Source organism: Protopterus annectens, chromosome 17.part0 (genome assembly GCF_019279795.1).
Source record: "Protopterus annectens isolate FY-2018-M chromosome 17.part0, PAN1.0, whole genome shotgun sequence".
In the NCBI taxonomy this organism is placed as follows: Eukaryota; Metazoa; Chordata; order Ceratodontiformes; family Protopteridae; genus Protopterus; species Protopterus annectens.
The window spans coordinates 748,698,203-748,725,868 of NC_056751.1; the positions used below are offsets into that span (position 1 = coordinate 748,698,203).

At 40.1% G+C, this 27,666-nt stretch overlaps 1 protein-coding gene across 1 annotated transcript in view; it reads right to left on the bottom strand.

The window, feature by feature from the left end:
• KLHL14 (kelch like family member 14) overlaps positions 1-27,666 on the bottom strand; it is a 601,560-nt gene that overhangs the window by 103,429 nt on the left and 470,465 nt on the right. The window contains exon 6 of the mRNA XM_044059607.1: positions 10,393-10,583. Within this exon, the coding sequence (XP_043915542.1) occupies positions 10,393-10,583 (191 nt within the window). The remainder of the gene's footprint in view (positions 1-10,392; positions 10,584-27,666) is intronic.

A 27,666-nucleotide genomic window follows, 5' to 3' on the forward strand; every position in this document is an offset into this window, starting at 1 on the left:
CATTGGTTTTATGGCAGGTTTGGCATACCTTTTGGTTTTGGAAGCGTGTGGAAGCGGAACCTGTACCCTTGACAAACTATTTAACACCCACTGGTCTTGGGTGATCATGTGCCAATTTTTTGAGAAAAGTGCTAGCTTTCCCCCTAGGGGTGCTGTCAACTGGTAAGAGCTTGGCATTTGCAGAGGGAAGTCATTGTGATTGTTTCCTATAAGGTTGTGATTTGCCTTCTCCCACTTTGGGGGCTGAAGCACCCCATTGTTTATGTCTGTAGGAGCCTTGGGGCTGAGATCTGCCTCTTGGGCGTCTGTATCTGCCTCTTTGTGGCCTGTCTGACACTGGAAAGGACCAATTTTTTGAAGGCCAGTTTCTGCTAAATCTAGGTGGCTGAACCTTTAAGAAATCTTTCACAGTTTGCATTGACTTTGCTTTATCCTCCATTTTCTTTAACACCTCTTCTGCCTTAACACCAAACAAAGTATCATGCTGTAGTGGAGCATCCAACAATTTCATTTTAACATGGTCAGGTAAACTTTGTTCTTTCAACCAAGCATGTCTTCGAATAACTGAGCCTGTAACTGCAGCTCTACAAGAAGCCTCCAAAGAATCAAAACCACATTGCAGAGTATGTTTTCCCACTTGTTCAATAGCATGCAATAAATCCCGAATTTCTTTACTGTCAGGACCTTCTATATTTGCAACCATTTTCTGCTTTAACAATGACATGAGATGCTGCTGATATTTAAGCATATGAAACTGACAGTTTAAAGCTCTTACAGCTAAAGTAGCAGAAGTGTAAACTTTTTTCCCCCCATCTGTCCAGAGCTCTGGAATCCCTATCTGAGGGGACAGGATTTTTGGCAGTGGAAGCTTTGACCCCTTTTGGACCCTGAGAAATAGTTTCTGGGTCTGCAGCGGGGTTTTTGTAAAGAAATTTATGAGAGTCAGGGACTCTGTAGTACCTGTCTGGCTTTACTGGTGCAGGGGGTAAGGAATCCGGAGACAGACTGGATTCAGAAAAAACATCATCAACAATATCAAGCACAGGGGGGATAGCTAAGGGCCTGTGCTGAGGCAATAGAAGGAAATCTCTGAGCCTTTTCTTGGATTCTGAGTAATCCTGGCTCTCGCAATGGAAATGCTCCCTCATGGTGTGCAGGGTTTCCCCAAAAGAGTAATCCTCAGGTGGAGAGGCTGAAGGAATGGACTCTTCAGCATCAGAGTCCTCGTAGGGAGGGAGTGAATAGCCCTGGTCAGAAGAAGAATCAGAAGAAATAGAAACCTGATCAGAGGAATCATAATAAGTGTCTTGCCTAGGCCTTTTGTCAGGGGGGGGGGGGCTGATTAAAGTAATAAGGTCTTCGGCCATTTTAAGCATCTGTTTCTTTGGCATGGATGACTGTTCTGGAGAATGCTGCCCTTGTTTCCTTGTCTTTAATGGAGTTTTTGATTTTGCCTTTGCTGCTGTAGTACCTCTAATTGTAAGCTGTGAAGGTCTGAAAACACCCACAGAAGCCGGTGCCTGCTCAGCGGCTCCGGACCCATCTGAGGGTATATTTTCCGTAGGCCCAATACCTTGAGTTTCCACAGGCCTCGGTGTTTCCACGTGGCTGTCGGTTGCGGCCTGTGGCTCTGAGGTAGCGGGTGTCAGGGGCTGCAAAAGCGCCTCACTGAGAACCTGTGACTGGCCTAGAAGAGGCTTTGTCGTCGGTTCTGGACCTCGAATGCCTGTCTTTTTCTTTGTCTTTGCATTTCTTATACACTCCGGTCGTCGGTTGTTCCAACGGCATTATGTAATTAAATCTTCATCCACAATAATGTAAAGCAAAATCAAACCGACGTTTAATAGTGCGTTTATTGAATCTAGCACAAAACCGACAACTAGTGACGTCGTGGTCAGGGCCTAGGCAAGGAATACAGTAAGAGTGAAAATCCTTATGAGGTATTTGCTTCCCACAAGAAATACAATTATTAACTTTTACTGACATCGGTCTGGAGCAAGAAAAAGTTTCTCCAATGGGGTACTTAGCTTTATTGAAGACTTCGGTTCTGAAATTCAATTTTGAAAATCTCAGGAGTCGGCCAACCGACACTTGCGAACTGCCTATGCTTCGGGCACCATGCGGCAAGAAAGACTGGGGAAAATGGTGTCGGTTGCAGCTTTTATACCGCTGGTGCACTGACGTCAGGGAAGAGGCGACAGCAACCGACGCCGGACCAAGACTTTGGAACTCGAGCCGACTACGGGTTTCCTGCCAGCAGGATAACCCAAGTGTAATGACTGCAACAGTGAAACACGATGAACATCCACATTGCAAAGTATGCTTTCCAACCTGTTCTGCTGAATGCAATAAATCCTGTAACTCCTTATTTTCCACACAATAAGAAATCAACATCATTTTCAGTTTCAGTAAGCCCATAACATGCTGTTGATATTTAAGCATATGAAACTGGCAGTTTAAAGCCCTGATTGCCAAGGTTGCAGACGTATAAACCTTCTTAACCCATCTATCCAGCGCCCTGGAATCTCTATCAGAAGGGGAGGATTTTTGGCTGTAGAAGCCTTTACACCCTTGGGACCCTGAGAAATAGTCTCAGGATCAGCAGCAGGATTTTTGAAAAGAAATTTGTGGGAGTCAGGAACTCTGTAATATCTGTCTGGCTTACTAGGAGCTGGAGGCAGGGAATCAGGAGCAATGCTTGATTCCGAGAACACATCATCAACAATGTCTAAAACAGGAAGTATTGCCAAAGGCCTATGCTGAGGAAGAAGAAGGAAATCCCTAAGTCTCTTTTTTGATTCAGAGAAGTCCTGACTCTCCCAGTGAAAATGTTCCCTTAAAGTATGCAAAGTCTCTCCAAAAGAGTAATCCTCAGGTGGAGATGCAGATGGGATGGATTCCTCTGCATCTGAATCCTCATAAGGTGGAATAGAAAGTTCCTGTTCTGAAGATTCATAATCAGTGCCTTGCCTAGGCCTCTTAGCAGGGGGGGGGGGGGTTGGGAACGCCTGATCAAGGTAATTAAATCCTCAGCCATTTTGATCATTTGTTTTTTAGGCATAGGAACCTGAGCACATGGCTCATGCGTTGTTTTTTTAGACATAGAAGTTGTTTTTGATCTTGTTTTTGTTGATGTCGTCAGTTTAATATAAAAATGTTGAGGCCTGAAAACACCCTCAGAAGCCGGTGCCTGCTCAGCGGCTCCGGACCCATCCAAGGGAGAGTCATCCGCGGGTTCAATACTTTGTGAATCTCGCGGCATACCAGACTCCGAATGGGTCTCGATAGAGGCCTGCGACTCAAAAGTAGCAGGTATCAAGGACTGCAAAAGCGCCTCACTGAGTAACGGCGACTGGCTTAGGAGAAGCTTCGTCGTCGGTTTTGGACCTCGACGGTCTGTCTCTGTCTTTTTCCTTGCGTTTTTTGTGAACTCCGGTAGTCGGATTGCTAACCAATGACATTTCAGGGTAGTTAAATCTTGAGCCAAAATATTTAGAAGCAAAAATATACCAATGCTTAATAGTGCGTTGGTTAAATGTAGCACAAAACCGACAGCAAGGCACATTGTGATCAGAGCCTAGGCAAGGAATACAGTACAAATGAAAATCCTTATGAGGTATTTGCTTCCCACAAGTAATGCAATTATTAACTTTCACTGACATCGGTAAGGAGTAAGAAAAAGTTTCCCCAATGGGGTACTTAGCTTTAGTTTGAAGACTTTGGTTCTGAAACTCGAAAATGAAAATTTCAGGAGTCGGCCGACCGGCACTTGTGAACTGCTTCTGCTTCGGGCACCGCGCGGCAAGAAAGACTGATTAAAATGGCTTTGGCTGCATGTTTTATACCCCTGACGTCATGGAAGAGGAGACAGCAACAGACGCAGGACCCAAGACTTTGTTATTCAGGCCGACTGAGGGCAACCTGCCAGCAGATTACCCAAAGGTAATGACTGCAACAGTGAAACATGAAGAACATGTGCTATATACATTGACTCATCCCATTCTCTGTTCACTTTTAGCACACTTTCTGCTATTTTAGTGCTTCCCCCTACCCACAAATAAAAGAGCAGGGGAATTCCCATAGTGTTCAGGCTAAATTTTACTTATTCAGTATGAATATCACCTCATGTCTTCCCTGAAAAGAATCTAAAAAGCCCAGTGGGACTAACAAACAAACAAAGCAAGCAAGCAAACAAATAAATAATGAAACAGTTATCAGTGATAAATCCTCTAAGACTTCTTGAACATGTGAAGGAACCATATTTTGTTCACAATCAAAAAAAAAAAACGGAAGACCAAAAAACAGTAAAGTCTTTTTGATATAAACTCTGCATTGTAAAATTAAATTCCTTTTTAATATTAACTATACACAGTAACAAGAAATAAACATGAGTCAATGACCCAAATATACAAATGTAGGCATTTTGTTTGATTTATATATCATGTAAACAATGGATAGGTTTGAAATAAATGGGTTATACATATCTTGTTTATTATTTTTAGGACAGGGTCTAAACTGATTCAGAGCTAATGAAACATTCTGGAATGAAAAAAAAAGCTCTACTGAACTGAACCTGAGACCACTACAATAAATCTCTTTGAGCCTGATTCAGAGATTTTTGTAGTTGCTTGCCAATGAAAGCTACAGCTACGCACAATGGAAAACAGGAAATCACAATAAAGTTTCTGGTTACTGAGAGCAAACAGTCAGCTACTAAGCTATTAAGTACAAGCAATTTGTGTTGACTGACCAATATAACCTGCCAGCATAATTCTGCAACACTGGAATCTCACCTCCCTAATGAAACTCCAGTAGAACTGCCACTGAGTCCCATAACATCTTTCAAAGTCCATTGGAATCACTCAACAGTAATCCTCAGTTGAGATTACAAAGCCATTAAAATACATCTTTCTTGCAGGGAGGCAAGCCCATTGAAGTCCTATGATGGAACTGCACTGCCCACACCCATGTTATGTATAGATACCACATCTCATGGAAAGGAGAGATCCCTAATATAGCTCAATCTGACGTTTCCTGCACAAATCCCAGAACTACACATTAGTGATTGACATTTAGAGTGTTGCTCACTAATTTACAATGTCTTAGCATGGCATACAGAGAGTACTTGTGAACCCTTTCAATTTCACGGAGGGCAATAACTTCTTGGAATATGTGGACTGACTTGCTTTAGCTGCTATGAACATCTACTGTAAATATTAGCATTAAAACGATGTTATTTTTATTCTAAATGGACAAGACCCAGACAAACATCCTCACTTTTGCCTATGCTCTCTACATTTTGGGGAACAACACACAGAGCAGTGCCATGCTATACTTAGCTACCATATGGCTTTGTGCAGCACTCTGAACAGATAATTATTATGAAGCAGGACTCAGTTCAGAGCCTTGTTTGTGAACTTTAAGTTGCAATTCAGCTGATCACAGTAGTGGAACACAATATACTTTTGCAATCCTCCTCAGTATTGTCAGCATAAGTAAACTAATGCTGACTCTTTACAGACCTCCATACCTAATGAAATTGAATATTATATGATTTCTACTATATCTACAGAATACAGGAGGTCAGGTACTTTAAGTATGTGGCTGAAAAGGATAGTCTTGATTTGACTATCTAACTGGTCAGTAAACTATAACATAAAGAAACAGTTATCTCAGAATATATACTGTTGAATGTAAGATCAAAGGGACATTTGCTGTCTACATAGCAGTGTTGATTACCATAAAAAACACACAATCATTTTATATATATATATATATATATATATATATATATATATGTATGTATGTATCAAATATATACAGAAACGTAATTACATCAAAACCAAACTATTGCAAAACTGCATTTGTCAAATAACATGCATTGAGCATGCATTCCTCAGCAGTTATACAACATTGAAATTCGTGTCAGGTAAGAATGAATGCTACCATTTTGTACCAGCAGCACTAAAAATAACTCACCCAAACACCGATCACAAACAGAAATAATATAGTTCCTGCAATACTAACTCAAACACTACCACTCACATCCACATAATCTACAATCCCTGTAAACAAAGACTGTAGCCTCATTCATAAACGCAAAATAGTGCTGCTGTTAGGTGGATTTTGTTTTGTGTTTAGGTGGGGGTATTATGTTAAGTTCTGTTTTTTTCTTACTGTTTTTTGTTTTAGAATACTGCCAATGTAGTTTTCTGCGTGTGCACCCAATGATTCCATTTCATGGAAGATTTCTCCCTTCTTCAAATTGACCATCGAGTTGGTGTGTTTCAATCTGGGAGTATTAATATCTGTAGCATAAGCCCTACTTGCCCTGTACTTGGAGCTGCATATCAGATCAGATTTTAACTCCCACTTGGAGTACAAAGCACCCAAAAGGGAGGCAAAATCTTTGCATTGTATGACATATTTATGCATTTCAGTACTTTAATTCTGTGCTTGGGAACTGAAAAACACACAAATATTAGGAGAGGTAAAACGGTGCTATATAGACAGAATGCAGTCAAAGGGCAGCAGTAGTGATTATGACATGGACTGATAAACAAAGTTGATTTGCAGTAGAACACTAAATAAATTACAAATTGGTGTGTGTGTGTGTGTGTGTGTGTGTGTGTGTGTGTGTGTGTGTGTGTGTGCGCGCGCTCATTTACCTATACATATAAATGAGTATAGGAGTACATTTAAAAATGCAGACATATTAAAATGTAGACACTCACAACATCGATACCTAAATACTGTCAGTTCACAACACTGACAAACTGAAATACCAAACTCAAAATGTCTATATTAACTTTCTGGAAACAGACAAATACGTCTGCATACAATTTACATTCAAAAAATAAATAAATAAATAAATAAATAAATAAATAAAAAAAACATAAGAAAGGCATAACCCTGCAACACTTACTAATGCATGCTAACTCTAACTCTAACCCTGCCTCTAAACATAACCCTGCACTATACCCTTTCTGTGACACTACCACTACGTAAGACAGACATGCAGAACTGTCACACAGGCACAACATTAAAGCTCTCCCTTACCTAACCTTTACTCTGTCCTGCAAACACACACAAACACACTCCCATCTGCAACACCAACCCACATATCAATGTGTTGAACTTGTGAACTGTCGATATTCTGAAATGTAGGTAAAATGAACTGGTGACATTCTGCTATTGCTGAAATTATGAATGTATAAACGACACACACACACACACACACACACACACACACACACACACACACACACACACACACACACACACACACACACAAAACTTTCAGTCTCTTACTGCATGGAATATGGACAAAGTCTAAAATAATGGGGGGAAGCCAAAAAATACGGACATATTTTAAATACTGCTTTTATAAAGTTAGAAAGCTGCTACAATAACAGGGTTTGTGTTAGCATGCATTTTCTGAAGGAAGTCTGAAATGCAAATGTATACTATTTAGTTGCTTCAGTCCTCTGTAATTTTTCCAGAAAACAACAAAATTTATGAAGAACAGACGAAAAATATGAGGAAAAAATCTGGACATTCTGTAAAAATCTGGACTGTTGAGAGGTATGATTACATGTACATATATATGTGTGTGTGTGTGTGTGTACATATATATATATATATATATATATATATATATATATATATTTATATATATATATATATATATATATATATATATGGGTCTACTTCATAAGATCGACAGACCATTTGATCGACATTCATTTGGTCGACAGCTCATTTGGTCGACAACCAGTATTCAAGGCACTTAACAGGGATTTGCCCCCTCCCCAAAGCTGTGCGACCCTGGAATTGATATATATATAGTTGGGGGGTGTGGGGGGCAAAGCTCCCCACCTATTTTCCTTTAAAATGTGTATTTTTTCTTGTATTTTCATGCTTTTAAACGTATGCCCCTCACACCACCACTACTCCTACCTGTGTTTACAGGTAGGTAAATGGTGCTATTTCAGGATGTTGGTCTTTCAGAATGTCGATCACATGGTGTCGGCCATATGAAAGTCGGCATTCCAATCAGTCGACATTCTGAAGTAGACCCATATATATATATATATATATATATGTGTGTGTGTGTGTGTGTGTGTGTATCTATCCATATATAGATACTATAGATACACACAAAATACATAATATATATATATATATATATATATATATATATATAGATAGATACAGCAGCTGAGTTGGTGCAGCAGTTAGTGTTGCTGCCTCACAGCAAGAGGCTCTCCAGTTCAATTCTTGGCTAATGTGCCTTCTGGGTGGAGTCTGCCTGTCCTCCCAGTGGTTGATGGGCTTCCTCTGGGTGCTCCAGTTTCCTCCCTAATTCCAAAGACTTGCTGCAGATGGACTGGACACACCAAATTGGCCCTAGGTGTGTGTGTGTGTGTGTGTGTGTGTGTGTGTGTGTGTGTGTGTGTGTGTGTGTGTGTGTATGTGTGTGTGCCTTCAATGGGATGTCGGGCACTGGGCTGACAACTCGACACTGTAAAACTCCACTGCCAATTGTTCGGTGTTGTTCCTCTGTGGTGACCCCTAATGGGAAGAGCCAGAAGACAAAGAATATAGATAAACACATGTGCAAACACAAAAGTTCAGTCAGAATTCAAAATAAGAAAAACCTTGAGGTGTACTTAAAATACAGAACTAATTTACACTACTCCTACTCTACACAAGTATCTAAACAGGTTCATGGCAGCAATAAACTCAGTAATAAAAAATAACTTCTTTTGACAAGTCTGCATTACATTAAAAGCACAAATTATAAAAGAATCCAAACTCAGGATTAAATATACAGTTATGATTAGTTGTTTAAATCTGGTGTGGAAAAAATTCTGATGATAGTCAGTACTTAAATCTGATACAATTTCTAACAACTTCTGATGCTGTTGAGTTTGGCATGCTAGACTGCTTAGGCCCTGCTCTGGAAGAAATGAACACTGGTAGCATGCCTCATTATTAGGTTTTGATAACAGTGGCTTCTAAGCTGGTTCAGCTGGTGACGATTTTAGTGGAGGAAGTTTTTTTTTTAATACTCTTGAAATATGAAAATACACTTGAGTCTTGTTGATCTGACTAATGGGAGTAGTTGCTTTGGCCAAGCTAATTCATGACTCTTTAAAGTACTAATTAGACAAAGTACTAAACAATCTGCAAACACCTACCTTTACTCAAATGTACTATCCTCCTCCTCTTACACATTCACACTTTAATCCAGTTCAGTTCACACTACTCAAAGTGTTAGCCCTATGTATCCAAACAGTGTCGAATTTAAAGTGTCCCTAAATATTGTCAGATGCCCAAGGTCTTGGTTAAACATTTACTGAAATTTGAAATGTCCAGGTATACACAATGGTTTGTTGTTTGTCCTCTTGTCCCTACTCTACTATTTTGGTTGTAAAGGCTCATTTTCCAATCCACTGTTTAAATCTCCATCTGGACCTAGATTAAGGATTGTGGTAGAATTCCATTTACTTAAAAAAAGTTTTACTTTCACCCTCACTGGGTATCTGTAAAGTGTATGATTTGGAAGTAAACACCTTAAATAATGTCACTACATGTTATTAGTCAGATAATCACTTCCAATACACACTGCATGAATTCTCTCATTTCACTACTACTGTAAGTAGAAAGTGGGATCTGTACTGGAAGTCTTAATGGTGTACTGCCTAACACTTTGAATTTAAATGGAAGCCTAACAAAAATATTAATTGTGAATCTTGCTGGTACACATTTACATCTTTGTGGGAAGGGAATCCCTTTTGCACCTCTGAGTTGGGAGGTTGCTCCCATTCCCTCCCCTACTAACTTCCAGGATTGTTGTACCTTGAACTGTACCTTGAAGAAGGGGATTTCTCACAGGTAAAGTGATTTTGAACTCGTACACAATATCTCCTATTTGCACTTAAGCTTTCAAAGTTCTAAGCACTCACCCTCTTCAAACTTTCATTGGGAACCCAGAAAACATATTAAGTGACTATATGAATTTCTGTACTTAACAATTCTTCTCTTTATGACTTGATAATTTTGCAGCTTCAGAAATACTAAACAAGGCAGGGTGTGTAATAATAAAGGCAGACACATTTTTCTAGTTTACAGGCTCCTTGGTTGTGTTCAGTGAAAATGTATGGGCAACCTCAAACCATTCAAAGGTTTCAAATTAAATAATATGAGTACTGATACCTCACAAGAGTAATTACTGCAGGCACAGTTGCATCCTTTCATTCATTCTCAGTTGTCTGTTAAAAGACAATTTGTGTCAAATTATAAAAGACATATACCATACTGATCCATGAGTTCTTATGCATAGCTTGGTTGTTTACCTAGTTTAACAATTGAAGAAAAGTGGCTTGCCTGAGATGTATATTTTTCCACAATGCACTGCACCTGCATGAGCAGCTAAGGGCTGAGGTAGAGAAGACACATAATTCCACTCATTGGTCTCCAGGTTGTAGCATTCCACACTGGATAAATAGCCTGTTTCATTCCGTCCACCGATCACGTACAATTTTTTGTCAAGTAAACATGCACAGAAACTGGCTCTCCTGCAAAGAAGTTTTGAAGAAAAATAACATTATTTTCAGAATATGGATCATCCTTCCTATTTAAATGGTTAAGTACCACAATGTAGTTGACAACTGACTACAAATAAGAGTTTTATAACAAACAACACTAGATGGGGCACACCATGGGCACAGTATATGTAGTACAACTTTTTTGTTATTATTTTTATTACGATTATTATGAATTCAAAATCTTTGGTAGAAGCTTTTTGCTCAGATATATTACAAAAATCTTTCATTACAGATAACTACACATTTTTTTCTTTTTTATCGGTGAGTTCTTTCCCCAAGTCTACTTGCTTTTCAGGCCTTCCCCTATCAGATTTGAGCCCACTTGTTCCCATCTGTAACAGCAATATGTATCAGGAGGGACCATCATTCAGGCAAACATCAGGAAGTTTGTACTCTCACTGGCATCCCGGCAATGACAGCATTTGTGGTGACCCTTAAATCAACATCTGTGCAGGGGGAACAGGCAACTCACATCACCGGAGGGACTCACAATGTGCTTCCTCTCTGCAGTCACTAACAAGGAGTACTACAATGCAGTGGACTAGTGAACAGTATACCTGCCATTATGATGGCCACTGCTAAGGATTGTGGCTGTGAAGATCTTGTTTCCACTTCCTTCCCACCCAGGATGTGCATGCTCATCCGCCCTTGTCAGAACTGTTGAGTGCCCAAACCACTAATAGAATTCAGCTCAGGCTGGCCATAGTCAGGGCTTTATCCCTCTATACCACCAGTGCTGGAAGTGAATGAACTTCTCAGCAAAGAAAGTACAGGTTGCAGTGAAAGAAAGAAAGGTAATATTTGTTTTACTCACTGCTTCAGTTATATCCATGCAGAATAAAATTGCACTCCTGCACATTTATCTGTAACTGGTAGCTGTTAATCTGATCACTCCAGGGCTTTGTTTTATATTGTTTCTGGTACAAAAAATGTACACAGCTGTTATCTTACCTTTTTACTATACAAAGGATGCTAGAATGTTGTCTGCTCTACATTTTATTTATTTATTTTTTGTTAACCAGGTTAGAACACTGATTCAACATGGACCTTTCTCACACCCAGCCCAGGAGTACTGTCTGCTTATGTGACTTCCTCAGTCACACTGCACACAAATAGAGGTTGAGGAACTCAATCCCAGGAGTAAATTCATAACTTTAATGTAAGGGGAACCCTCAACTGTATATTTTGCCCAAGTTACCATATCTGCTCTTTTTTGTACCAAGAAATAAAAACTCTGAGCCAATATAACTTGATGCTTTCCAATTAACTGCTCAGTTTCCATCAGAGGTAACCAATATGCCTTTTCAATCCATAATATTTTCTTTACAAACCCAGTCTACTGCACTGTCTCAGTTTTCTAAACACCCAACAATCACCACCTTCCTCTCCTTCCAAAACTCTGCTCAGCTGCAAATTCCATCTATGTGCTCTGTCTTTAGTTGATACCAACTGCTGTTCAAAGTACACCATTTGACCATAATTTTCAACAGCTTTATTTTCTTCAATTTATCAAATTAACTTTCATTACTAATTATACACTAATTAATTGGTAGTTAATGTTATCAGATTGGCAGCAGAAGACAAGCAGCCTTGCAAAGCACTATGGGATCCCTCCCATTCATATTTCAGGACGTAAAAGCTTAAGAGGAAGAAATGTATTTAAGGGATTCTACTCATCCATCCAGTTACAATATGCATAATGCATTTCATGTCTGCATGGATCTAGAGTGTACGCCATCATGCAGCAGGTGTAGGGCAGGAGCTGATGCATGGTGTGATACCAGTCTGTGGAAGGTTGTGCATGCATTCACAAGCATGCCACACATACAACTATCAGCACTTTGGAGCACTGCTACTTTAGTAATGTGCAAGTCTTTGTGATGTGTGAGGAAAATAAATATGTAAGCAGAAATTCACACAGACAAAGGGAAGATATGTAAATTGCACACTAAAGACAGCACAACTAAAAATAAATCAGGAAGAATGATTAGCTAAGGCTTTGGTTTTTTATTCAGGGTACAAAAAGATAAAAGAACCAGTCAAGGAAACACATTAATGAGTCAAGGGTAAATAGAGTGAACCAGTGAAGGGAAAGACCTGTAATAAATGATAAAACTGAAGGACAGCTCCATGGGATCACACCATGGCAAAGTGGGACAGAATCAGGTGAAATTACAAGAGACAAAAAAGGTGTTGGTAAACATTACTACATCTAAGGAAATGCAAGTGACTGATAGGGTGCCATAGATCTCAGATCTCAGTCTAGTCCTATTTAATTTTTAATATCTATTTAATGCATCTGCTCAAAGACTGAGGTTGTGATTTGCAGTCATCTTGCATAGCATGCAAGGGCATGCAAGGTCCACTGACTACTAAGTAAGCCTTTGCTGATGCATGGACAGTTCCCTACTGAGCAGCACTGAGCAGCAACGTTTTCATTGTTGGCAAATGCAGTAGTCAGTGGGCAGAGTCAATACTAATGAAGCACCTAATGTAGATAGGTACACTTCTGGCAAGCCAGTGCATAGTATGGACAACAGACATGTTTATACTACACATGTCTTCCAGCATAGTAGGAGAGAGAATGTGTAATAAGTGTATGCACCTACAGATTTCGATGGAGTTGAGCCAAGCAGGATGAAGCAAGCAAGTGGTTCTGTGTGTGTGTGTGTGTGTGTGTGTGTGTGTGTGTGTGTGTGTGTGTGTGTGTATCAGAGGTAGTGTAAGTGCCTGTATGCCTCTGTGTGTGTGTGTTTGTGTGTGTATGTGTTTTTGTAGCATCTCCAACGTGAGAACTGAAAGTTTGTTTCTTATATTAGATGTATTCAACAGAATATCAGGATATATGGTTAATGAGATAAAGGCAGAAATAATTTTGACAAATTATACTCTAAGTAAAGGGATATCAAAGTGGTGCAGTTTCTTTGAAGGGAAGAACCAAGTGAAACATTGGGGAGTAAGGCTGATACTCTTCCCAAGACAATGGAGATGACATATCAGCCCCTGAAAATTAATCTAGGGAATTTTTCCAGAAATTAAAATTACTACATTTAGACTTATCAAAACATTCAAGCAATGCAAATGCCTTCAGAGTTTATACATTGTTAAGCTTTTCTGGGGACCTCTGCTAATAAAGCTTTGCATCACTATTAATGAATTAATACTAAATTTATTTGGAAAAGCAATCTTTGAGAAATTTGGGAGAGAACTTTGTTATTGAAGTAAATGGGGGACTGAGGATCTCTGACTTTGATTTGTACTACCAGGTGCTGTATCTAAAAATGTATTAATGCATTGCCAATTTATTTGATTCGCTTTGGAAGAGAAAGTTGGTTGATCTAGTAGAGAAAGACAAATAGATGGATGTCTTTGTGTGGAGGGATATTCTGGAAAGAAATAGTCTAAAGATATTTGTGTTACAGAATATGACGACATAATTTAAAATATGATTTAAGTATAACAGTAGAAAGCATTGGGTTAGTGAAATCAGTGTACGAACCATACTTCAGAAGAATCTTTTTGGTGATGACAAAATCATTAACTTACTGAAATACTGGTTTCAGCTATAGAAGGAAGAGAAGCTATGAAGTTGGAAAGAAATTCAGAAAAAATGTGGAGGGGAAGACTGTGGTTGGCCCATAATACAAAGTCTAATGACAGGAACTCAGAGGTATAACCCAGTACATCAGGGGTAGTGCATTAAGTATTAGAGGTAAGGGAAGCACAAGGTATAGAGAAAGGGTTGGTTAGCAGAGAGTACACATTCCTATTTGATACCACATTGAATGTAGCAATTCAGTTTAGAAGTACTTGAACATAACTGGGAACACATTCTTTTGATCTCTTGATACATCACCTAAGTCATGAAATTTCTTATTTTTGCATAGCAGTGTTTATGCAGACATTTCTATACCTCTGCTAGGTTACAAAAATTTGCAAATTATGAATGCTGGAGATACTGAATAGGAGCAAAAGGGGTTTGACTTTGTAATTTTGAGCCTACCCACATCTGGTGAATTTTAAGGCAGAAATCTCTAATTCATTACATTTTAGAAAGGGATTTACCACTCCAACGTGAGCTTTATTTTCTGTGCATAGTGAGAGGCACAAAGCTGCCTAAAAACAACTGACATGTAATTTATATATATTTGCTACTGGGTAAAAAGATGACAACAAGGAACTAGAAATCCGGAATATTCCATATCTACATTGGTTAAAGAACTTGACAATGGAGTTGGCTAAAGTTCTGCAAGCAGCACTAAAACGAAAAATAGTACAGAGTTTTCTAAACAAATGTATATTTAAACTAGTAAAGAGACCCCATTTGTATCTGTTGTGACTCGCACAGAAATGTTTTCCTTACCCTCCCACCCTGAAGCTGTTGTGTTTTTAAACTCAACTGTCTTTTCTAGTTAACTGCCATACCTCTCAATCGTACTGAATTCCTCGGTAAATACCAGATTTGAGACAAAATATTGGGGTGCCACGAATTACTGAGTGGCCCTTTAATTTCTGAATTTCCCGGGTGTTTTTTTTGAAGTGATTTGTTTATTTTTTTGATGAATTACGTCATCGTGCATCAGCTTTGAGGCAGACAGACAGCCTGTCAGGATGCCGAGCCATAATTTAATTCAACTTGCTGCAGACTCGGACCGGTCCATTTATTCAGGCAGGTAAGGCAAAACAAGATGGCTGCATGTGCGAGAGAAAGTCAGCCTTTTCCCTATGTGCTGCATTTGTTTACTTTGCTCAAGTGTATTTCCATATGTGCAAGTTTTTTTTTGTGTGTGTGTGTGTGTGTGTGTGTGTGTGTGTGTGTGTGTGCGTGTGGTGTGTGTGCGTGTAAGTATGTAAAATGCTCCAGTTAGGTATAACTGGGGGGGTAGGGTTAATCAGGCTCAAACCCTGTACCATAGGTACATGAAGCAAGAGCCTGAGTTCTCTACCCATACCACCACTTCTGATTGAAGGAGTTGTAGCTCTCAATTGTACAAATTTTCACAGAATGTCTGGAATGTTTGGCTCATCCTTTTGGTCTGTACTTCTTAAAATTTAGATTGTACAGTGGTGCAGCAGTAGTGTTGTTGCTCAGAGCAAGAGGTTCTCTGGTTCAATTCTCATCTGAAGTGCCTTCTGTGTGGAGTCTGCTTGTCCTCCCTGTGCTTATGTGGGTTTCCTACCACGATACAAAGACATATTGTATGGAGTGTTTCTCCCTGGGCCTCTACTGAAAATTGGCTTTGTTTCAAGTTGATCTTTCCTGGTAAACAAGTGTTAAATAAAATTTGTGGTTTTCTGGCAAATCAGTGAGAAATAAATTCACTAAAATAATAATAATCATTTAAGTTTCAGTCTTCCTATCTTTCAGGAAACACATGGTAACAACATTTTATTCCAGCAACTTTCTAAGATTATACAAGCAATGTTTAAAATGTGTCCCCGGTTTTGGGCCTTTGTTCCACCTCCTCAATAAATTTTGGCTTTTTCCTGATTTCTTGTGCTGCACAGTTCTTCAGGGAAAGAGAAGTTTAGTGCTGTTTATACAAAGTCGACTTTCACTATTAGTAGGAAAACAAGAAGTATACTTGCTTTTGCTGCAGAAGGCTGTGGGTTCTACTCCCACAATATGTAGATGGATTGTTGATACTGTACTGTGTTGTACTTTTAAAGGGGGTGGATGGTGCAGTCCTGAGAATGTCCTCCTTTGGAGGAGATACCTAGTAACTATGAACCTGTTATCGGTTTGCCATCCATTCCCTATTGAAATATTACTAGCTTATAATTTTTTTAATGTAACATAGGCAATTTGTTGTTCAAGGGCAGCAGACACTTTACTTGTAGATGAAACAATGAAATATAAAGTTGTTTGCTAGCAGCAACCTCTTCATTAGATACAGATCTCTTTAATGTGGAATTATTTCGATGGCTTTTACATCTGCAGAGATTGTGCATATTTATTGATACTAGTGGACTGTAGAAGTTTGAGTAGACTTTTATGATGGAAATGTTCTGAACTGGGCAGTTTTGTCATTATTGGTTCATGCATTTTGTTTCATTGCTTACTGGAAAAATGTTCAAAACAATAAATTTAAAATGCAATCTAACATGTGCGATGTATTATACAAGGAATACAATTTAATACTGTCAGGAAGGTGTATCAAAGAACACATGTATGTTTCATGTGCAAGGAGGCCTATGATTTGAAGACAACCCAATGGTAATCCTTATCCGCCACTGGCCAGATGCATTTTCTTTGAATGTATGTTTCAATGCTGTTTCAATGAATGTGAGTTTCAAGGGCAGAGACGTTTTAATGCTAAGTCTATTTTCATTGTGAGACTGTATTGCTTTATTTAGCAGATGTCTATTAGTCTTTGTGCTATAAAATGTAAAATAAAATTTTTAAATAAAATCCAAATAATCATTGTAGAAGTAAAGCAGTATGCACATTACAGTGTTTATGGTAAAAGAGCCAAATAGCCAAGTAATGGGACATTGGAATGGCTGCAAGGGGACTCTGGGACCATATTTTGGTTGTTTGTTCTTCAGTTTGCATTTGAAAGTAGGTATCCCACAATTACATCGGAGTGGGTGGGGTTATGTAATCATGTATGCAAATTTTATGTTAATCAGCATACAGATTTGTACCTATTTTTCATGGGCAGTCGTCAAATTTTTGATGTTTCCAGGTTGAGAGGTATGTTACCTGCCCCTTATGTTAATCTGACCACATATCTCCTCTACTCTAAGACCACCAATTACTGGTGAGTCCCCATTCTGCCTCTCAGTAGTCATTTTGGGATTAGTGCTTCTGTTTTTCTCCCAGTGAGAGAAGGAGCATAGGAACAGTATTTCCTGGGGACTGCCGACCACTGGAATGCCTAGTAACTGCTTCATGGGCGCCAGTTTGTAATTTTTCCTTATACTTTTCCCTTCATGAGAAAAGGAGCAGAGTGCATAGATTCCTAACTCTTTCTGTTTGGGAAGTGAGAATCTCTGCTTGATCTTCCTGGTTTTCTAGCTACTATTCAAGGCATCTACCAGGAAAAGTCTACAACAAGCCTACAGACCCTTACATCATCTGGAACAAGACTGTAGATCACCAAACAGACTGTGGCTAGCTGCTCATCATGGACTGATGCTACTGTTTGCTTCTGGTGAAAGAAGAAGCATTGGAGCATTGTATCCCAACAGGGTGAAGCTATAGCGAGACCAGCACTAGTAGTAGTCAGGCAGTAGCCATTCAGGTGACTCCGCTCATTTCATCATTCTTGACAAGCTAATTCTTTATTTTCAGTAAGTATTGCTTGATTAGCTTCTAACTTCGGAAAATCTGCCTAAAAACTTTAGCCATAAATCATCAGGCTCTACTTATTAGTTTCCCCTCAAGTGTTTAACAGTGTCCTGCATAGCCACATACACCTTGAGCTGACATTTTTCCTGTAAAATCACCATTGAAGTTTCACCAGTACCAAGATGCACACAGGACAACTAGTTTATAGTGAGAAGCACTGCCCCCAGAGTAGCAAACTGGATATGCATGATATTACTTTATATTTTCACTCCAACTGTCTAACTGATAAGAAAGGGTCTATTGCCATGTATATGAACTTCCCACTATCTCCGTTACAGGTTTGGTATACAGTATATGGACATCCTGAGGCAATGTAGAAATTGCCTCATGTTTACTGACAACCAGTTAATTAGCAAACAAACTGGTATGGTATGTGACTGATGTATTTACACAGTGTCACTGGAGGCAAAGCTCTCACATAAAAGCACTCCTAATGTCAATAAGGTTGTCAGTAGTACACACGTTGAAACTATCCCACACAATTCAAAGCAGACACATAGACCCATATATGCTGAGGCACTTAAATGCAACCTTACTAAACTCCAAAGACCTCATAGACGAAGCACACATAACAAACACTCTCAGAAACACTGAATGCACTTTCAAAACAACACCCACATCAACACATACAGCCATATCTCATGGAGCCTCTACTTCTAAGCCTATAAGGCAAACCACCACAAAATCCAACATTTTAGTCATTGCAGACTCCACTGTGAAACACACTGATGTCCCTCTCACCAGGCTGAGTAAGGAGAAAGTCATTGTCAGTTGTTTTTAAGGGGCCTAGATCCACCACATTACACACACACTCAGGTCATTCGACCACAAGCTACCAGTATGACTCAGTCATAGTCCATGTGAGTGTAAATAACCTGAGATGCACCTCCCTGGGCTACATGAAGAGAGACATCATGGAGCTCTCGGAATACATGTCCCAGGTTGTTCTGAGCCTAGCAGTGAGCAGCACTTTACCTTTTCCAAGGATGATGCCACACTTTAAACAAAAAATGACTGACTAATAATTGGCTTAGTTTCCGGTGTCATTCTAACGGGGTGCAATGTTTGTCAGTATGGAAGGAAATGGTTACTAGACCATGCTACTTTACCAGTGATGGTCTGCAACTCTCCCCTCTAGGCTTTTGAATATTAGTTAAAACACTGTCCTCCCCCATAGTGCCTTTTTAGACAATGCCACACTGAAAGTACTTCAGTCACAGTAAATTAAAATCAAAAGCATCTAAAGGTGTTACTGCTCAATGCTAGGAGTATAAACAAAAAGCTTCACTCTCTAGAAATTATCTTCACCCTAGAGAATGCTGATGTCTGTGTGGTCACTGAGACATAGTTTAAAGCCATGCAGAGCACACCAGCAGTGCAAGGTTATAAAGCATTCCACACATTTAGACCAGCTACTAGACAGACATGGACTAAAGGTGGAGGTGTCTTGATTTACATCTAAAATAAATATACAGTACCTCAAGGTTGAACAAACAGGACAATGCTCTTGAGCTTCTCCACATTCAAATCACCACAGGCAAAATCCAATACCACTTCCTTGCAAACTATATGTCCCCCTGTATGATCCAGAAGACCCATACCATATATTTAAACTTATTGGAAACACTCACCATCCAACCCAATGCCATATTTATGGGTGAATTTAATTACCCTACTATCAACTGGGAATCATATCAAATGTACAGACACAAAAATTCCAGGAATTTGTAAACACAAACTCCCTGGACCACACTGTCAATACACCAACAAGAGGTGCAAACATACTGGATCTAGTCCTCACTAATATAGGAAAGTGCTGCACAATCCCCAGTGTAATGTCTTCTCTGGGAAGGCCTGACTACAAAATGGTCTCCTTTGAAGTAAAAATAAAACCTGGGACCTCAGCTAACCCTACAATATCCAGGAACTACTCTAAGGCTAACTTCATACTATTAAGTGATTGCCTGGCAAAATTCAAGCCGCCATAAACCCTGAGAACACTTCTGCTTATGCAGAACTGTTCACAGATGCATGTTAATAGCTGCATGGAGCCATCTGCACCCACCAGGAAGAAGTACAGAACTAACTCAAAAAACAAGCCACCCCGGTGGAATCACATCATCAACAGGCTGAATAACAGAAGGAAGAAAATCATGGCAAAAATTAGGAGTTGCAGCACCCATCAGGATAAAAGCACTCTCATTAAAGTAAACAAACAACTCAGAGGACAAATAAAGTCTACCAAAGCCACATTTGAGGTAAATTTGGCCTCCCAGGCCAAGGACAACCACAAGGCATTCTTTAGCTATGTCAGAAACCTCAAAGGCAATACACAATTGTTTGTAGAGCTCATTGCAAATGGAGCCACCTACTCTGACACAGAAGATTTGTAAACCTACTGGTTGACAAATTCAGCTCCATCTTTACCCTTCTCGCCCCATCAACATTCCCTCAGGAAATACCATTGAATATAACTTCCCCTACTATCACTAGGGAACAGGTCCTTAACATTTTCTCTAAGACCAAGAATACTGCATCAATGGGCCCAGAAAATATCCAAAGATGCCTTCTAAATACCATGAAACATTATCCATCAGGCCATCTGGAACTGCTATTTAACTGTCTCCACCAAACAGATTTTGTGCCTCCTGAATGGAGAACAGCAACAGTCATCCCTCTGCACAAAGGTCAGCTGTCTATAGATCCTGGAGACTACAGACTCATAAGTCTCAGTAGTCTGACATGCAAAGCCATGGTAAGAATTATCATGGAAATGATAAATAAAGACATAGGAAATCTCCAGAAACTCGAACCAATCCAATATGGTTTCAAGGGCAGTTCATGCCTACTCAACCTGGTGGATGTCTTTGAGATGGTCACCAAAGCAATGAATGAGGGCAAAATGGTTTGCACTGTTTACCTTGACCTAGCCAAGGCATTTGACACAATCCCCCCTGGGAATTGCTGAAAAACTTAAAGAGGTTAGGCACAAACTGTTATGTAACCCAGTGGATAGCCAGCTAACTCACAGACAAGATCCAGGAGGTTAGACCTGGGGAGTCCACCTCTACAAAGAGGCCAGTCACAAGTGGAGTCCCTCAGGGATCAGTGCTGGGATTGCTTCCTTTTCGCATTTACTTCTCTGAAGTCAAGGCCAACGTCAATGGCCTCTGGCAGACTAAATCTGCAGATGACTGCAAATTAGGAGCTGTCACTGAATCACACACCAACACAAATGTTCTCCAGGAAGGGCTGACACAGACAAACAACTGGTGCCAGAGCCATGGACTAAACCTAAATGTCAAGAAATGCATAATAGTATCCCTCGGTCCGTCTATCATACTGATAAAACACCCCTAAGAGATGACTCAGTAGTCAGGGACCTGGGGATACGAATAGAGAGTAATTCAGCCTATGACCATCATGTGTCTTCAGCAGTGAGGAAATATTTCTATGTCATGCAAATTATAAACAAATGTATGGCATCTAGGTCCAAGGAAGTTATTGTTCCACTGTATTTGACATTCATCAGACCTGTCATTGAGTAAAATGCCCCCTTTGGTATGTACCTAAACAGGCATATCCAACAATTGGAATGTCCACATAGGTTTCTCCCTAAAAGAATGCAGGGCATAAATAACATGCCCTATCTAGACCACCTCAAGGCTCTATCCCTGTATTCTGTTTCTTACAGGCTGTTCAGGGAAGATCTGTATCTGGCATACAAGACCTTGTCAGAACTCACTCTGATGGACCTCCTGCATATCCGCTAATCAAACAGCACCAGACTTAAACCATGCCTGTGACATAAATAGGACCTTTTGGACAGACAGGTATGTGCGCCTTCTCTGGAACAGGCTTCCCATCCATGTGAAGCAGAGTTCCTCCCTGAACCAAATCAAGTGCAACTTGGACAACTGGATGAGGAACAGGAAATGCATCCCTAGTTTGGCAACTATGTCTCTAATGGACACAGGCAGCCTGTAAATGATTTATCTCCTGGGCCCCTGCTTGTAAATGTTTCACCTCCCAAGCCCTTGCTTACACTTATCAAGGGCACCAGTACTTTTCAGGGATTTGGGTTGTGTGGTTAAGCTTAAAAAGGCCCGTGTGGTCTTTAGGCTAGTACACACCTATGAACCTATAAGCCTGTAATACCTGCATAATACCAGTGCTGACAGCCAGAGGAAACATGATTAGTTAAAGATATAGGGATGCAACTATGGGGCCTTTCCCTTCCTAATCTTTACTCCCTGCTAGAAATGCATGTGATCTGCAATGGTATAAATATGTATGTACTTCTGCCTAACAGTGGAGTTTACAATGTTACTTGAAAATTGTGATGGTGATCAGTAGGTTTGTAAACCATATATGTCAACAGTAGAAAATACTACCTAAAATAAGATCAGTGCTCCCTACTGAGATGCAGGTGGGATAATCTTTTTTTAGTGATTACTTAATTGATAGTTGTAAATGTTATTTGTTTTATATGCTCAGTATGTATAATAAAACAATATCAAATAAGACTAAGATCATGTGCACAACAACTTTGTAGTGGTCTTCAGATATAAGAATACAAGAGGACCCTTCAAGCTTTAGTCTTACGTCATATTTATATGACCACATGAACACTGCACAATGCTTTTCTGCTACCTACAGTGATTACATTCATTGGAATAATACTCACAACAAGAGTTTATTGGAGATGGCTGCTTTTCTTTTATAATAAACAATCCCAGTAATGTTAACTTCTGATAAAACCGATAGGACTGACACATCAAACTAGTGCTTAAACCGCATAGTCCCAGAGTATCAAAAACTTAGACAGAAAGGGAGGACAGGAACTGATACAATGGAAACAGGCTGCAGCTAAAAGTTATGAGCTTACCATGAAATTAGATCTTCATAATCCATGTCCATTTACTTCAACAGCAGGACTAACAGCTGCAGACATCAATTTCTCACCTTTAAAATTGTATCAGGCTAAAAATAAAAAACTCCTTCAGCTTGTATAATTCTCCTAACCTACTCATCTCTTCAGATCAGAGGTTATCCACTTTAAAGCATAACTAGAAATCCTATAGTCCAATTGAGCATTCCTCCATATCTTCTTACATCGAGAAATTAACCCCAGATAGGGAGATGATAGGTATGTATACTAAAGATATTAGCGGTACATCATGTAGATTTAACAGTATCATAAGTACATAACTTTCATATCTTGTATGATTCGTTATGTTCATTTCAACATGACAGATTCCCCAGCTTTTCCTCCTGGATAGCATCATGATACAATTATCACAAAAAGTAGTAGCCCTTAAGTTTCCCCTGTCTTACAAAATTATCCTGAGATACCCATGTCACAGCTGCACAAATATTATCAGTAAAGCATTTGTGAAGAAAGTTGATGATGAAGCCATGACTAGTAGAAGAGGCCTCTGGTGACGGTGACCTTGGTAAGTTTTTTCTGTATTTATTGCAGCAAAAGAAAGTACAGTCTGAAAGCCACCTGGATAACCTACCTTTGGCAATTTATGACCTGCTTTACCAACAAGAAAGGACAGAAAACTCATCATCCTTTCTGATATTTTACTCCTGTCAAAGAAAGCCTTAGTTGATAGTGTATATATAGAAAGTGTACCAAATATTCCTGTCTGGTAGAAAACTGTGGAAAATGCTATAAGGTTAATGGACTGACTAAGGTTAATTTCTGTGGTTAGTTTGAGCAGCAAAATAGGAGTAGTACGTAGAGCAGCAGAATATTTATGGAACATGATATACAGGACTTTAGAAGAAAGGACTGGATGTTTTCAGACCCATCTGATGGATGCAACTGCTACTAAACACAGCCTTCCATCACAAATATTTCAGATCATCTTTGTTAGCTGGTTCAAATATAGGCTGTCTTAGTTTCTCTAGCATAAAGTTCAAATCTTGAGAATGAACTAGTTCCTTGAAAGAAGTTCTTAAAAGAAATGAACGTCTTAAATAGGCCTTAAAAACTTTCAGACCACTAAGGAGGATTAAAGTATTTGTTGGAAACTAAGGATGGCTGCTAGATATACCTTTATGGTGGAATAGCTAGACACTTTGTCAAAAATATCTTCTAAAGACCACAAGTCTGCCAAAATCAGAGCTGAGGAAGAATCAAGACCTTGACTTATCTCCTGAAGCAAAAACTGTAAATATGGATTTCTAAGTATATTCCTGGTACACAGATTTGATTAACTTTATGGACTTGGATCTTGACAGAAGGGTAATCAGTGAAATTGGAGGAATCATGTGGTTAGTCTGAAGGACTGGAGATCTGGGTGAGGCTTGCTGGATGGTAGGATAGAAACTTCTTCAAGGACTTGAGATGAAGACAGTTCTCTGGAAGATGCAGCCACAGTATGGCAAAACAAACTTCCAAGTCAATACAGGGCTATGAAAATAACTTTTACTATGTAATGTTTGTTTTTTGCAAAAAGGTCATTATAAAAGGATACAAATGAGTCATAAAGGAGATCTGGAGGCCACTGCTAGATCAAAGCATTCTGGGAACTCTGCCCTTTGGATGAATGAAGGAGAGATAGCAGCTACACTTGGCACTGGTCTGGGATGCACAGGGGTCACAGCAAGGTTTTCTCCAGCAACAGAATATGGCTGCTGCCACTGCTGGAATGAAGGTCCACTCATAAGTCATCAATACGAATTAGCACAGAAGGCAGTGAGTCAACATGGTCCATTCCTTTATCTCATGGCCCCTTGGCACATGGAAGAGGAGTGGGAATGTCTGTGTTGATGTACCACACTATCACCATGTTGTTACAGTGGATGGCAATTCCACTGTGAAGGAGGAGAAGCCATAAGGAGGCTAAAACATATGGAGACCTACTCTTACCTCCAGAACACTGACAAGCACAGAGATCTCTTGTTGTAACCAGGTGTCTTGGATCATCTGCTCTAAACAATGCTCCCAACTCCATGGCACAGGCACCCACGGTGACCATCCCAATTGGGGAGGTAGGATAAAGGGACTGCCCTGAGACAGACTACCCAGAAGAAGCCACTAGAGTAAATGCCAATGACAAACACATGAAATCAGTACTGAGTGGGACAGTGGATCTGTATTCTCAGACCTTTGAACCCTGTGTGTCCAGTGAAAAGCTCTCACATATCTCACAAAAAGAACCAACGAGATTGTTGTTTCCACGAGATCCAGACCCTTGAGGCAGCAAGCAGCCATCACTGTTACAGGGTTTAGGAGATAGTGAATACTTGCTTGAAATATCAGTCTAGGTCACAGCCAATTATGTTTTCTGTTTCTAACAACTACATCTATGATTTGTAGCATTCACTGATATTTCCAAGGACTAGAACAATTAGGCTTGATAGTCCCTTTCGTTCAACAGTGACTTCCTTGCCAAGACTGTTAGTACTGATCCTCATAAAACCCTGAGGTGGACTTCTATTCCCTGCTGGGTATTATTACTTGCTTAACTGACAATGTTTATTGTATCATCCTTTAATTTTGTCACTAAAGTCAGTCCCTTTGCCTATAAGTGGCTAGGTTCTGTTTGAGTGATTTGCTGTCAATCAGATGGAGTAAGGAAAGTACAGTTGTGTACACTTACCATAAATGTAGATGTTCTAGTGTATTCACTGTTGCAGTCATCACACTTGAGTTATCTGCCTGCAGGTAGCCCTCAGGCGGCCCAAATACCAGAGTCTTGGGATTTCTGTGTCGGATGCTGTTGCCTCTTCCATGACGTCATGTTGCCATGGGTATAAAACATGCAGCTGATACCATTATATCAGTTTTTCTTGCCCCAGATGTCAGGAGCCCTCAAAATAGGAAGCAATTACATGGTGTGGAACACCTCCAGTAAAAAAGTAAATACCATTGGCATAAGATATGGCCAAAAAGAGGATAGGTAGAAAGAACAGAAAAGTCAGGGGGGCTGGAGGGAGGGTAACCAGGACTACAACAGTGAATACACTCGAACGTCTACATTTATGAGAAGTGTACACAACTGTACTATGTTCTTCGTGTTTCACTGTTGCAATCATCACACTTGGGCTGATTCCCAAAACTGAGGAAGGGTGGAGGCAGTCAAGAAGTATTGGGGCTGGCTATCAGGCCTTGTAAGACTGCTGTGGCAAATCCAGCTCTGGATTTAGAAAAAAATAGGTAAGTGGTAATGCTTGGTAAAGGTGTGTACAGAACTCCAGGTTGCAGCTTCCAGGATATCCCTGGTAGGGACACCCCTGAGAAATGCTGTAGTGGTTGAGCTAGCCATAGAGTTCTGATCCCCTGTGGGATAGGTTTTCCATGGTGTTTGTAACAGAAATAGATGCAATGGTAATGGTTTGCTTTGAAATGGCTTTGCCCTCTGTCCCTGTAACAAAGCTGACTAGCATCTGGTCAGATTTTCTGAAAGGTTTAGTTCTGTTAAGGTAGAACCTGAGGTGTCTGTGCACATCCAAGGAGTGCAGAATCCTTTCCCCTTTATTCTGAAGATTAGGGAAAAAGGTTGGCAAATGAATGGATTAGTTTAAAGCCACACTGGATACCACCTTGGGCATAAATGATGGGTTAGTCCTGAGGGAAACCCTGTTGGCATGGAAAATAATGAAGGGTTCCACAGCCATTAGTGCCTGTAACTCAGACACTCTTCTTGCTGAAGTGATGGCTAGAAGTAAGGCTGTTTTCCAAGAGAGGAATTTTAACTGCTACAGCAGCAGGCTCAAAAGGGGGAAGCGTGAGCTTCTCTAGTACAAAGTTAAGGTCCCAGGCAGTGGTGGGAACTCTCCTCGGGGGCCTTAAATTATTAGCTCCTCTCAGGAACTGTTTGATGAGAGGGTGAGAAAATAGAGGTGGCTCAGTATTGTAATGAGCTGAGATGGCAGAGGCATGAATTTTAATAGATGAGAAGGATAGGCCTTTGTGGAGTAGCTCTGTTAGGTAATCCAGGATTCGAGGTAAGGTGGGCACAGCTGTGTCCTTTCCTTGAGACTGGCTCCAAGAACAATATCTTTTCCACTTTTCTGAATAGGATTTCTTAGTACTAGGCCTTCTGGCCTCAAGGATGACGTCCATCACCTGTTTGCTGAGGGTTGCTGGTGGAGTATTCAGGGAATTAGCCAGGCTGCAAGGTTCAGGGTTCACAGCTGTGGATGCAAAATCTGTCCCTCCTTCTGGGACAGCAGGGAGGATATCTGATGTAGGTGCCAAGGTGGCACTGCTGTCAGACTGCGTAGGAGTCTGTCTTTATCTGGAGTTGTCCTGAAAGGATAAGGTATTTGAAGGCTGTCGGAGCATTCTGTACAGCTAACATTTCTTTTTGATTGATATGCAGGGGAATTTGTCCTGGGCTCCATTTGCCTTGAATGCATTTGCCTGCCATGTGAGCCCCCCCCCATGCATAGTCTGATGCATCTGTTCTCAGGGTTTGGGTGGCGAGAGGTTGAGTGAAAGGAAGTCCCTTGTTGTGGTTGCATGCCTCTACCCACCAAAGGAATTCTGCCCTTAGACAAGGAATGATAGGAACCAGTGTTTCCAGGTCCTGAAAATGTTGACACCAGAGACTTTTTAAGTACCAATGAAGTTTCCTCATATGCAGTCTTGCATATGGAATTAGAATAATGCATGAGGCCATGAACCCTAAGGCTTGCAAATTTTTTCTCGCAGATAGCTGGGTTTGGTGGCCATTAGTT